The following is a 14,215-nucleotide window of genomic DNA, read 5'->3' as shown; positions in this document are numbered from 1 at the left end:
AAACCTATTTCCCAGAAAACGTCAAAAATGTAATCAAAAATCTGAAAAATCAGCTCTGATGATATAAAAGCTTAAGATTAACAGGTGTGCATAAAAATTTTTACAAATTTCGTCAAAACTTCTTTCAGATGTTGGAAGAGTTTACGCTCAAAAGGTCGGCATACAAATTTTTATTCTGATATTTGCGAAAAAAAATTGGGTAGTGGATAACCTTTGGCACATTAGGAGCCTAAAATGTTGGAAATTTAGCTGACGGAATTCAGCGCCCCGGCTGATATTTGCGTTAAAAAAGTTGATCACATGCATGGGTTAATTTTGCTAGAAATTAAAAAGAGGAGAAAATACATTTCCAAAGTTATCAAAATTCGAAGTTTTGCTGAGTTATTTAAGTTCTCTTTCAAAATATCTTCCAAAAAAGTGAAAAATATAACCAAAATTCCGTTGTTAAAATTTTTAAACATTTTTATGCAGATCTTTTAATCTTCAACTCTTCATTCATCTGAAGCGATTATTTGAAAATAATTATTTTTTAACAGTTTATACATCTGTATTCACAATAATAAGTGGGGAAGAGCGCGGCAATTTTGGCTATTTATTCCTTTGTTTTATAAATTGTTTTATTAAGGCACCTGGGCAGCACTCGAAAAACGGTGTAGAGTAGCAACAATTGATCGAATCCAAACCACTTGTATAAGTATCTTGGCCATTCGGCCATACTGAACAGGAACACTGTTATCTCTTCCGACATAGACTATCATGTAACTCTTCCATCACCACCCTTGCTATTCTCCTGTTCACTCCCAACTAGGGAAGAAAGGAAGGCAAAGCTTACCGAAATCGATGGCCCTCTGATTATATATACAGATGGTTCAAAACAAGACGGTAAAGTGGGATTTGGAATCTTTTCCAATTCCCCTCACATCAATCTATCATTTAGACTACCCGACTACTGTAGTGTATTCCAATCGGAAGTATACGCTATCTGGTATGCTGCGAAAACTCTCTTAGAAAAGAGAATATCACTAGAGGATATCCGCTTTTTCACTGACAGTCAAGCGGCCGTTCGAGCACTCAGCTCCTCTTATACCCACTCAGATGTGGTTCGATCCTGTCTCTTATCTCTTAACGAAATAAGTGTTCAGAATTTTGTCCAAGTTATCTGGATACCGGGTCACAGTGGATTCGAAGATAACTGCAAAGCTGATGAGCTCGCAAGATCTGGAGCTGCGCAATCAAATGTTAGTAACTTAGCCACAATCCACATTCCGTTCTCAACATGTAAAATGATCATTGATCGAGAATTTCACATCATTGCTAATTTCACAGCATTGCTGATCGGAGGTGGCGAGTGGAAACTACTTGCGTTACGATCAGACAAATCTGGCCATCTTACAATCTGAAACAGACAAAAACTCTTATATGTCTTTCGAAACACAAACTAAGGCATATAGTATCTCTTAGCACCGGCCACTGCCTTTTGGGCACTCATGCACATTGGCTCGTGGTTCCTCAAAACGACCTGTGCAGATACTGCGAGGACGAAGATGAGGAAGTATCGAGCAGGCATTTGCTGTGCAGTTGTCCCGGTTTAACCAGAAGTCGACTCGCTCTTCTAGGCTCTCCAAAAATTGACAATCTTTCAGTACTCTCGGACCTGAAAATCGAATATCTCACCAAATTCTCGAAACGAATTAATATCTTTGACCAAAATCGATAATAAAAATCTCGGTTAGGTGAGGAAATCATACAATATAATGAACTCTACGGCAACACATCGGACTCAACTTGCGGTTTATGTGGCACTCCGATACGGGGTCACCCTTAAACCAACCAACCAACCAACCAAGGCACCTGGTCTGGTCTAGAGACGTGAAAATTGAAGGCGTTGAAAATTGAGAAAAAACAATCGGTGTCAATTGAAAATCATTTTTATTATGATATTATTATTTAGAGCATTTCTTTATTTACAAAAAAAAATATTTTTTTCAATAACAATAATAAAAAATCGCTCTCCCTGACGTAACACATGCCACTCGCATAACTGATTGGTCTGCTCAGGTACGTCTGAAAAAAAAATGCGGTCGATTATTCATCAGGAGATGTGTCGCTATGGTGGGTAGCAGATTTACAAAAAAAAATTTTTTTTGAAGATATTCTATCTGTTTATTGGAAAAACAAAAAAAAGGATTTTTTGCAGGTTCTCACTATTAAAAAAAATAGAAAAATTGATTATAAAATTATAATTATGCTACCCGCGAGAGTCACAAGTGTACTCAATAACATATTAAAAATCCAAATCAATCGGTTCAATACTTTTTGAGAAATCGCCAACGCCAACTCGATAAACATAGTTTCGAGAAAAACACGGTTCACGCGCTTATACCTGGGTGTCGTACTCCCAACCGGAGTTTTAAAAGACTGTAACGTCTAACCTACAACGAATTTCAATATAAAAATTTGCAAGTATATTTTTGAAAGTATAGGTAAACCATCGTGAAAAAAAAATCGATTTTTTCGAAATTCTAGACCAGAAAAGAGCCTTAACATTTTGTTTTTTGATTGAATTTTTTTATTTAATGTAAAAATATAGTCTGTGGTGCAACAAAAACCAAGCAACAGACAATTTCAAACTTTGTACAAAATTAAAAAAATTACACATTTTTACGAAAATTTCGAAAAATTGTGAAATTTTTTTAATTTTTTTTTTTAATTTATGGAATGCCGTTTTTTTCGTAATATTATTTCATTATAATATTGTGCCTGATTAACGTGGCTTGAAATTCACGTTGATTTTTATTTTTTGTTTGACGGTGCTATGCATTTTCTGTCTTTTCTTTTGTTGGTGGTGTAATTTCTTCCATGTAACGAATGTTCACCATTTTAATATTTGTTTTTTTTATTTATTTGCAATTTTTGAAAATGATTTTGTTAATAAAAAATCGATTTTTGGAGGCATTTTCAAATCGGTGCTGCTCACGTAAATCTAAATATTTTTGCTGACTAATTCCAATAAAAACATTACCAATTTATTTATTTATTTTTTTTTAGTTTTTATTTCTTCTAATTTCAAACTTTGTACACAATAAAAAAAAAGAAAATTTCGAAATTTTTTTTAATCCACATTATTAGCCTTTAATTTCAAATTAGGTCGTTAATCCTGATTAACACCACTATCTGGCTAAGCTATTAAGAATAAATAACGCCGTGAAATTTTTATTTATGTTGAAAGAAGAGCTTGTGGTAATTTGTGCCTAATTATCTGAAAAAAAAAGTTTATTATGACACTATTAAATTTAATGAGCGATATATTTTGGTGTTTTCAAAAGTGACTTGTCAAAAAATGCTTTCAAAGAGTAAAGCGGCATAGCATGCAACTTCTCATTTTTATTTGCGATTTTTATGAAATAATTAGAATTTTTTTCCAATTATTTTAATAAAAAAAATTTAATTTAGTTTTGATTAAAAAACATTTTAATTTAATTATAATTTTAAAAATTTTAATTCAAATTAAAAAAAATTAATTAACTTTATTCATTAAAAAAGTAAAATTAAACTGAAATTAAAAATAAAAAAAATTTTTAATTAAAAAAAACAAAATTAATATTTTTAAATTAAAAAATTAAAATTAAAACAATTTTTTGTATTTAAAAAAATTTATTTAAAAAAATGTATTTTAATTAAAAATTTTTTTTGATTTATTTCAATTTTAAATAAAAAAAAATTTAAATAACTTGTTTTTTCTAATTTAACTTTTTTTTTCTAATTAAACAAAACTATTTTAATGTACATTTTTAATTTATTTTAATTCTAATTTTTTTAAACTAAAATAGTTTAAATAAACACAATTTTTTAATACATATTTTTTATTTTTATTTAAAAAAAAATTGTTTAAATTAAATTTTCTTTATAATTAATTTATTTTGATTCTAATTAGTTTTTAAATTTATTATTTTATTTTAATAAAAGAAAATGTATTTATTTTGATTTAAAAAACATTTTAATTTAATTTTCATTTTAAAATTTAAGAAATTCAAATTCAAATTAAAAACACTTAATTAATTTAATAAATTAAAAAAAAATTAAAATTAAACTAAAATTAAAATTTAAAAAGTTCAAATTGAAATTAATTTTTTTAAATTTAAAAAATTAAAATTAGAATAATTTTTTTTTATTTAGTAAAATGTATATTATTTTAATTAAAATTGTTTTGTTTTTATTTTAAATATTTTAAAAAGATCAAAATTAATTTTTTTTTAATTAATTTTTTTTTTTAATTAGAAAAAAATATTTTTATTTAAATTTTTAATTTTTTTAAATTTAAAATAGCTTAAAATAAGAATGATTTTTTTTAATTTTATTTAAAAATTAATTTTAATATCTTTACTATTTATTTTAATTTTAATTTTTTTTTTCATTTATTTATTTATATTTTAATTTTTCTAAATTTATTAATTTATTTTAATAAAAAAAAAATTATTTTATTTTGATTTAAAAAAAAGCATTTTTTAACTTTGAGATTAAAAAAATTAAAATTAAAATTAAAAAAAATGCATTAATTTAATTAATTAAAAATATTAAAATTAAAGTAAAATTAAAATATAATAAAATTAGAATTAAAATTAATTTTCTTAAATTTAAAAAATTAAAGTTAAATTATTTATTTTTTATTTTTTATTTAAAACAAATATTTTATATTAATTAAATTTTTTTTCTCTTTATTTTTCAAAAAAATTTAAATTAAATTTTTTTTTATTTAATTTTTTTTTGTAATTAAAAAAAAATTATTTTAATTTAAATTTTCAATTTATTTTAACTGTAATTTTTTTAAAACTAAAATAGTTTAAAATTAAAATTATTTTATTTTAATTTTAATTTTTTCTTAATTTAATTTAATTTTTATTTAATTTTAAATTAAAATAATTTTTTTTAATATATTTTTTTTTTATTTTTATCTAAAAAAAATTATTTAAGTAAAATTTTTTTTAAATTAATTAATTTTAATTTTAATTTTTTTAAATTAAAATAATTTTTGTTTAATTTGATTTTAATAGAAAAAACAATTACCTTTTTTTTTCTTGTGGCCTTCTTACATAAATCTTACTAGTAAGGCACAACTATTTCACTCTCAAATTATCTTCACGCAGATATTCTTCTCAAGTGTCTACGTGATTGTGGTCTACTACTTGACCTCGCAACCTATGGAATGGTTGCGCATCTCGATGTTTGTCTTCATTTGTGTGCTAACTTCGTTGGTGGCGCAGTCGCTGGGCTTACTCATTGGTGCTGGCATGAATATCGAAGCGGGCGTTTTTCTCGGTCCGGTCACTACAATACCAACCATTCTGTTCTCGGGCTTCTTTGTCAACTTCGACACTATACCCGGCTATCTGCAGTGGGTGACGTACGTCAGTTACGTGCGCTATGGATTTGAAGGTGCGTATTTATTTATTTTCTCTGCAGCATATGGAAATGTTTATACTAATTATTTGCTTATTTGTTTACTAAAACCAGGCGCCATGGTATCCATTTATGGCATGGATCGCGCCAAAATGGAGTGCCATGAAATGTACTGTCACTTCCGCAGTCCCAAGAAGTTCTTGGAGGAGATGTCGATGGACCAAGCTGAGTATTGGATTGATGCGGTAGCCCTGCTGGGTACTTTCATAGCGCTGCGCGTTATTGCGTACTTTGTGCTGCGCTGGAAGCTGCACCTCATACGCTAAGCAGCAGGCACAACCAGTAGCTGTAGCTGTAGCTGTAGCTGTAGCTGTACTATGTAATTATATTATGTTTTTATATGTATGTAAGTTGTATGTATTTGTAAGTAGACAGTCGGCAAGACAGTTCCAAGGGCATTCCACGCTGATTTCAGTTTATTTGAAATCGTACGTTTAATGTATTTTCTATGAGAAAATTGATATTATTTAGGGTCTTGAATTTACATATATAAATACGAGTACATACATATGTTTAAATAATGTAGAATTTTTACGCATAGTGACCATGTAATTTAATAATTATACTGAAACTAATGTAATTGTATTGTTAAGATGCATGTTCGCATACGGTGCTTTAGGTTTTTCTTTTAATTTTTATTTTACTTGTATTTTTGTTACACCGAAGACTCTTTTGTATGGGAAAATGTTGGTATATTTCTTAGATTAGCGCGTAAATAGCTTCAAATATAATATTATAGAAAATATTAAATAATAAATATTAAATAAAACATCTAAGATATTGAAAGTCATACAAAGCAACATTATTATCAAAGGAAAATAGCACTCAAATCAAACAAATCAAATGGAAAGCAGTAAAATTTAAAATAAATAGCCATTAAAAGTATGAAGAAAATAAACTAAGCATTGCAAAGCTCGCTAGAATTTAAATATCCAGTAAAATGTCAACAAACCAAAGAAACTTCAAAACATATGAATAATTTTTAATTACAACAACACTGATAATATCACACACTACTTTTCTACGCCCTTTAGTTTCCAGTGCCACCAATGCTTTACTTTTCTTTTTTTTTTGGTGGGTGAAGTAGGGTTCAAAATGCCTTCGCACTTACAGCGACCGTCGTCTACTGCGTCGTGCGGTGCGGCCACTAAAACGATCCCTTCTCTCCTTCTGGGGAGACACCCTTCCCGGAACTGCTTTCTATATCACTTCTGGAGGGCTCAGAACGGCATCCATAAAGAACCAATTCTATTCATTCACCCACGTCTGGGTCCACCATATTTGTAGCCAGCTTTCATGGCTTTCTATAAGCTCGTCTTCTTGTCTCTCTATCAGTGCGGTTCCGCTTTGTTGCACTGTGCCGAAGTCAATTTTTCTTTTTTCCGTAGTCCGTTCTCGATGAATTTCTTTACCGCGTTCCCGCTGTCCTCGCGTTCGAGCATTTTGCTGATTATGTTGCTCGGTGCGATGTCACCAATCTGCTCCCTCAGAGCATTTCTTTCCGCGAGCCATCTGTTACAAGTAAACAACGCGTGTTCAGCGTCATCGCTCAGCGCTTCGCAGTATATGCACTTGGAATCGGTTACCTTGCCCAAGCGATATAGGTATCTCCGGAAGTATCCGTGGCCCGAGAGGAACTGAGTTAAGAAGTAGTTCACTTCACCGAAGTTCCTTTGGACCCATTTGTCAATTGATGGAATAAGTTTCGTCGCACATCTGTCACTCGGTTCAGTGTCCCATCGGCTTTGCCACTGCAGCATGGTTTGGCATCTCCGTTCTGAAAAGCTAGTGATGACGTTCTTCTTCTTCTTCCATTCGTTCCCGGACCATGAGGTCGACGGGTATCTGCCCGCTGATCACGAAAATTTCTGCGCCTGAGACAGTGCGGTAGGCTGAGACAACTCTAAGTGCAGCTGCTCGTTGCACGGCCTCCAGTGCCTTGCGCTTCGCTTTGCAATTTAGCACAATTCCCCATATGTCGCTGCCGTACAGGAGAATCAAGCTTGTGGCCGCCATAATTAGCTTTCTTTTGCTCTGTGTTGGTCCACCGATGTTTGCCATTAATCTACTTAGCATACCCGTGACCTTTGCTGCTTTGGTAGCCGCATGCCGTATCTGGGCCCAGAAAGTAAGCCTACAGTCAAGTTGAATACCTAAGTATTTCACCACTTTTTGGATCACTAAGGACGTGTCGCTTATTTCCATGCGACTGGAGTCGCTGTTAGAAAAGCTTAAAAGATTATTTTTCAAGCCAGGGTAATTTTATAGTTACATTTCCTCATCTAATGCCTCCTTTTTTAATAGAAAAATTTCCATTAATCTTTCCCGCTGAATTGCACTTCAAAAAAGTGGTGCCCAAATTCCTGTGAAAGAGAATTTATTGAACAAAAATGCCGAGTCACCACTAAAGAGTTATAAAAAAATGTGTATCAAAAACTATTCTATAGTAACAAAAGGTCCTGCTATATCTCCTATAGTCCAGTTCCATCTTCGAACGCCTATTTTTTGTTTTAGTACAAAAGTATCCATTAATCTTTCCTGTAGAATTTCAGCCCAAAAAAGTGTTGCCCAGATTACTGTGAAAGAGTATTTGTTGAACAAAATATAGGGAATAAGTAGTAGATATTTTTTTATTTTATTAAATTTAAAAACTTTATTACGTGTATAAAATAGCAAATATTTGAAAAAAGTGCAGAATCAAACATTTGTAACGTAAAGGGTATTTCAAAAGACTCGTTTAGATGTTGCTTTAAAATAAAGCATCTAAATATAGATTATATTATCGAAACATTACATTTTAGTGGATTTAATGATTTTTTCTAAAACTACTCGAAGGTTTTCTTCTCGCTAGATGTGGCAATTTTGCTTGCTGATGAATACATTCAGTTTTTGTCGAGCCATTCGGACGGTTAATTTCAACAAAAAAATTACCATTTTCATAATAAGTTTCAAAAACTTTAGCACTTTGTTCTTTCGCGCAATCTTGACAAATGTCAAAGATGACACAGAAAGGGTACCGTCTAGGCGTCCCTTTTGAAAGACTCTTTATGTTTATGAATACACTTACGGACAAAATAATAGACTCGCAATATTTTGAACCTTTTGACTACTTTTCTTTCGATTTTTTTTTAATTTTCATAAATTTTTATTAAAAGAAGTATAGCTTATTCAAAACAACTATCAAGTAAAGTTCCAATGGCTGGACGACTTTTTGGTTTATATGTGGATAGCACCGCAAAACCATCAAAGAAAACAAAAAAAGTGAGTGTAGCGTAGTACACATAACACAAGTGAAAGTTTCAAGGCAGACAAAGAAAGAGGAAAGAGACGCGAGGGAGAATGAGAGAGAGAGAGATGGACCCGAGGGAGAATGAGAGAGAGAGAGACCCGAGGGAGAATGAGAGAGAGAGAAAGAATATGTATCTAAATAAATTCATAACATTTTCAGAGCATACAAAAAGATAAAATTTACAAATAGAGCCGTGCGTACACATATCGTATAGTGTTAGACATGCATAGGCAAGGCACGCGCATGCGCCTATTCTAACAATATGTTGCTTTCTTTCGCTCTACTATAGTAATATGGCGTTAGTGCTCTACGTTAACGCGTCACTCTCTTTCTCTCTCTGTTATATTCTAACGCCTTGTATATAACGTATACGTGGTTCTCTCTTCCTCCTACAATACGAGTTACGACGTACGACTTAGACTAGAGCAATAGCGTAGGAGTGGGGGAAAAGGCGAAAGACCGCACAAAAGGGAGGCGTGAATAGCCCTAAAGAGTATCTAAGATATAAATAAGGTATAGCACTTTCTCTCTCCTTTTCCTCTACGTTATATCTTTTTTCTCTCTCGCGGAACGAAAATGCTAAAAAACGTTGCATGGCCTTGTTATACGTTTATTAACAAAAAATGGTTACAAATTTAGTCTTCAAAATAATAGCCATTGCTAGCGACACAGTTTTTCCATCTCTCAGGCAATTTGTGGATGCCGCGTCAAAAAAAATTGGCCGTCTTTGGCCGCAAACCAATCATCGAGCCATTTTTGGCTTCTTCGTGAGAATTGAAGCGTTGCTCGGAAAGTGCGTGGCCCATCGATGCAAAAAAATGATAATCGGAAGGCGCCAAGTCTGGTGAGTGAGCCGCATGCACCAGCGGTTCTTAATTGTACGTCTCCACCAATTCCCGGGTCGATCTTGTTTGATGTGGCGGTGCACTGTCATCAAGAAAATCATCAAGAAAAATTACTTTGTGACGCCGATCGGCATATTCTGGGCGTTTTCGGTGTATAGCGCTGTTCAAATCGGTCAATTGTCGTTGGTAGCGTGCACCGTCAACTGTTTCACCTGGCTTTAATAGCTCGTACCAAATCATACCACGCTGATTCCCGAAAACAAACAGCATTGCCTTGCGGCCGAAGCGAATTGGTTTGAACGTTGTTTTTGGCTTCTGGCCGGGCGGACCATACGATCGTTTACGCTTGGGATTGGAGAAATACACTAATTTTTCATCACCCGTAACGATTTGATGCAAAAAAGACTTCCTTTTCAACCGGGAGAGCAGCATTTCACAAGTGATTTTTCGATGTCCGCTAATCGTAGTTTGAAGGAACGAGATTCGACATTTTTAAGAGTGACAAAAATGCATTGTTGTATGAAACGTAACAAACAATGAACTGAATATTGTTTACAGATGACAGACGAAAACAACAAGACATTTGGGAAGGTTTAAAAATACTCCTAGCGACATCTATGGACTAAAAGCTGAAAGTCTCATTTCATAGGTATATACCTGGTATGTGGTCCATAGTTAAGGCGGCAGGCAATACAAAATGCTAAGAGTTAAGTGTAGAGCACAAGAAAAATACAAAGAAACTGCTTAGTCCTTCCAGAGAGGATATCTCGTAGGTCGTGGCTTGTACAGCCGGTCTTTGGCAATTTGGCTGGCATTCCTTGAGACTAGGAGTTTTCGTAGAAGTTGTAGAGATGAGGAAGAAGCAATTGAGTATTTTCTTTGGAATTGACCAGCCTTGGCTAAAATCAGAACAGGTTTTCTAGGTAAATATTTTTTCAATTCTCTTGCGAAACTATCTGGCGTGGGGATGGGACCAATCCTGCGCTTCATAAGAGCCACAAAATGGTTCCTCGAAGAAAAGTAAATCAGGTTTCCGTGTCGCACAGTGGTATCACAATGGACCTTTAAGCTCTAAGTGAGTAGGTCGTACAGGCCGACTACCAGCATAACCTAACCTAACCTAATCTAAGCTTGGCGTAGAGCAGCCGATGAAGCCAACGGTGGTGCGCTTAGGCCAGAGAGAGATACAAAGCTCCTATTAATATAATTTTTAATTTAATTGTTTTGATTGCATAACAAAGTTCTTACATTTGCATTGAAAGCCTTCTCACACTTATGCAAATTTCCACAGAAATCATCAAATTTCAGTGTTGTACTGGAGAAATTTTTCTCGGGATAACTAAAAATTATCCTCGAAAGCTTCTACAGAAACAATTTGGTAATAAAAAATAGTCTATGAAGAAGTTTTCAGATAAATATTTTCTACTCAGTTATATCGACGTTGTTTTTCTCTCCTTTTTCCCATCCACTAACCAAATACACCTTAAGAAAAATTATGCCTACTTGTGAAAAAAAATTAATTAATAAATCCCACGACTGCAAAAAAGCCAGTTAAAACCTATTAATTGGCGCACTATTAAAAGTTTAGCGCACACAAAATATATTCTCCTCCGTCCATATATTAAAAAATATACACTAAAGCATTTCTGTGCCAGTTATAAGTTTTTAAGTTCCACTTTTCGTTTTGCGTCTAAGCCATAAAATCCGAAAAAAATTAGCTTGCAGCTAAAAAGAGGGAAGTGCATCCATAAAAATATACAACCAGCAGTATTTTAAAATAAAATCACAGCGATTTTTGGGAGATGCAACAAAATGTTCAGCTTGGAAAGGCATTTTGACTTACCCCATGAAATGTTTCTCGATTGCCAGTCACATTTTCGTGTGAAAGGAAAGTTTCTCGCAATTACTTATTGCATATTTCTAGGGAGTACATACAAGTGTAAAGCAGGCAATTCGTTAACAGCCTGTTAAGCGGCAGCTATACCCGAAGGCTGCGGATATTTTGCGCTCACGCCAATGTTTCTGACGTTCGAAATAGATGGTTTAGGGAATGTGGCGTAGGAAAAGTAGCAAATTTCAAAATCATAATTTTATAAAATGTAATATGCAATAAGCGAAGCTCGCATGCATGCCACTTACTACCAGGAAGTGTTAAAAAATGGGAACATTAGAAATATTTTGTAAACACACAAAAAAAAAAAGAAAAAAAAAAACAATTCTACAACCAGTTCCAAATAAGTCAATATCCATATGTATGTATCACAAAATTATAAGTAAAAATGTATCCAATAAGCCCAATTTGCTTCATCAAAACTGCAATAACTGTCACAAAAGATCTAATCAACATATTTTGTAAATTGCAATAAAAAACAAAAAAAAAAAAAAAAAAAAAAAAAAAACTAATTGGGCTATTTTAAAGAACTAATTGGTATTTTCACACATGGCAATATAGCTGTGTAAATATTTGTATTTATGCATTTAAGATTATCAGGACTGATGGTTATGGGGTCGGGACTTGAGGCAAGCCCATGAAATTGTGATATATCAGCGAAACCTAGAGCATAATTTGATTGAAAATGCATTGCAAATTGAAAAAAATGCATTACATTTTTTTCATTTCTTATAATCAACAGCAAAACTGAGTTAAGAGACGCAATAGCTTTAGTACTAAACGCAAAGCTAAAAAAAAAATAATCGAAAAATTTCAATTTCTTGTGATTTTTCTAGATTTTAAACTTAAGTTTTCAGATTAAGGAATCTAGAAATTGAGCAAAAGTAGTTTAAATCGACGTTAAACATTAAACATATTTTTAAAAAAATTTTTTTTTTTTCATTTATTTATCCAGGTTTATTACCTTACAAAATCACTCGCTGATGATTGAATGTGATTGATCTGTTGATGGTTGATTGACCAAAGTATGAAAGGCATGCATACATCTAAATATGTATTTATGTATGCATGGACGAGTATAATGAACTGTTTTCGAAATTAAGTAGTATATTTTTGTAGTCCTTTTTAGGTTAAGTGTTGTTGAAGAATATTGAAATCTGCAAGCAGTTGAAAAATGCACGTATGTATGTATGTAAGATAAATAAGAAGTAACGATAGATTGTGGAGCAGAAAACACGAATTTTAAGTAAGGACGATTGGGTAAAGACAAATTAAAAAAAATATCGTAAAAGACAAATGAAGGAGTTTTAAATTTATTGTAAGTTAGCAGAAAAGTAAGAAATAAGTGAAAGGCAAATGAAGGAGTTTTAATTTTAAGTTAGCAAAAAGGTAAAAAATAGTGATAATAAATGCAGTATAGCAATAAAAAATTTTAAATTCGCTTTGGAAAAACTGCATAAGTTGCCAAGTTAAACGGGTTTAAGTGTTTGTGGCTACTATAAAAAGTAGCACAAGAAGATGCTGCTAAGGCGAAAAATGTTAGTTGCTGATATGAGGTGTGATTGGAAAAATTTCTAGTTATAAAATTTTAGCTCAGTCAGGCAAAAATTCTACTTTGAACAATTTTTGGTTATAAAATTTTAGCAAAGCTAAGTTGGCAAACTTTTCTTCCCAATAGTTTTACTTTGAACAGTTTTTGGTTTTTAATTTTAACAAAGCTAAAATGGCAAACTTTTCATCTCAACGGTGTACAAGTCCCAATTCGATCAATTCGATAAGAAATAAAATATAACAGTGTTAGTGATTTCTGTTTCTGTTATATACAGATTTATATTTACATACAGCAGTTTTAAAATCTGGATGTGAATGTGCGCTGATATGAAATGCGCTCAAAGGCAAGCAAGGCAATACTTCACTGAATCATTTTTAATGCCAACACTCGAAGAATAACAACATTTATGTCTCACATATTTGATATTTAAATAGTTCTGTTAAATGAACGGTTTTTGCATTAAGATATGTTAACATTCAAAAAATAACTCTGTTAAGTTATCCGTTTTGCATTAACAGTCAAAAAATTACAACATTTATGTGTTCCATTTCTGATATTAAAATAATTCTGTTATCAGTTTCCATTAACATTCAAAAAATAACAATATATATGTGCGACTTTTGTGGTATTAAAATAGCTCTGTTAAGTTATTGGTTTTGCATTAAGATATGCTGACATGAAAAAAATAGCAACTATTATATGTGACTTTTCTGGTATTAAAATTGCTCTGTTAAGTTATCAGCTTTGCTTTAACAAAGGTTACATAGTATTTTTCACTTCAATACAGCTCCTCTGTTAATGTAAGTGCTTATATTAGAGAAACTTACATGAACGTAGTTCCTTTGTTGCTGTTGTAGCAGCATAAACATTATGTACATGTAACGGGGAATGCTGTTGGAATGACAGCCTTAGACCGTATGTACAGTATGCAAAGTTCGTATTAGTACACCCTCTTACAAATAAAAATACCACGTATATTTTCAAATTTACTTTAAAGCAATTGATTTCAATCGTAGTGCGGTATTATATAATTCATAAAAAAATAGAATAATAACAAAAACTCCGAAACATTTGAATAGAATTGAAAAAAATAGCTTTAGTAGCAGTGTAGCTATTTCTACTGCAGGCAAAATTCGTATTAGTACACTTAGTATGCGTTGAATTTGTAATCAATTTGTTGG

General features: G+C 32.1%; 1 protein-coding gene across 3 annotated transcripts in view; it reads left to right on the top strand.

Moving 5' to 3' along the window:
• Nucleotides 1-11,984, top strand: part of LOC128864957 (ATP-binding cassette sub-family G member 1) — a 128,250-nt gene extending 116,266 nt beyond the window's left edge. For all 3 annotated transcript variants that reach the window (XM_054104768.1, XM_054104769.1, XM_054104766.1), the window contains 2 exons: nt 5,145-5,433; nt 5,512-11,984. In XM_054104768.1, coding sequence (XP_053960743.1) covers nt 5,145-5,433; nt 5,512-5,723 — 501 coding nt within the window. In that variant the 3' untranslated portion in view covers nt 5,724-11,984. The remainder of the gene's footprint in view (nt 1-5,144; nt 5,434-5,511) is intronic.
• The last annotated feature ends 2,231 nt before the right edge of the window (nt 11,985-14,215 follow it).

The sequence above is a fragment of the Anastrepha ludens genome, chromosome 5 (assembly GCF_028408465.1).
Source record: "Anastrepha ludens isolate Willacy chromosome 5, idAnaLude1.1, whole genome shotgun sequence".
NCBI classification, from domain to species: Eukaryota; Metazoa; Arthropoda; class Insecta; order Diptera; family Tephritidae; genus Anastrepha; species Anastrepha ludens.
Note: the sequence above shows the minus strand (reverse complement) of the source record. Positions and strands in the feature narration are given on the sequence as shown.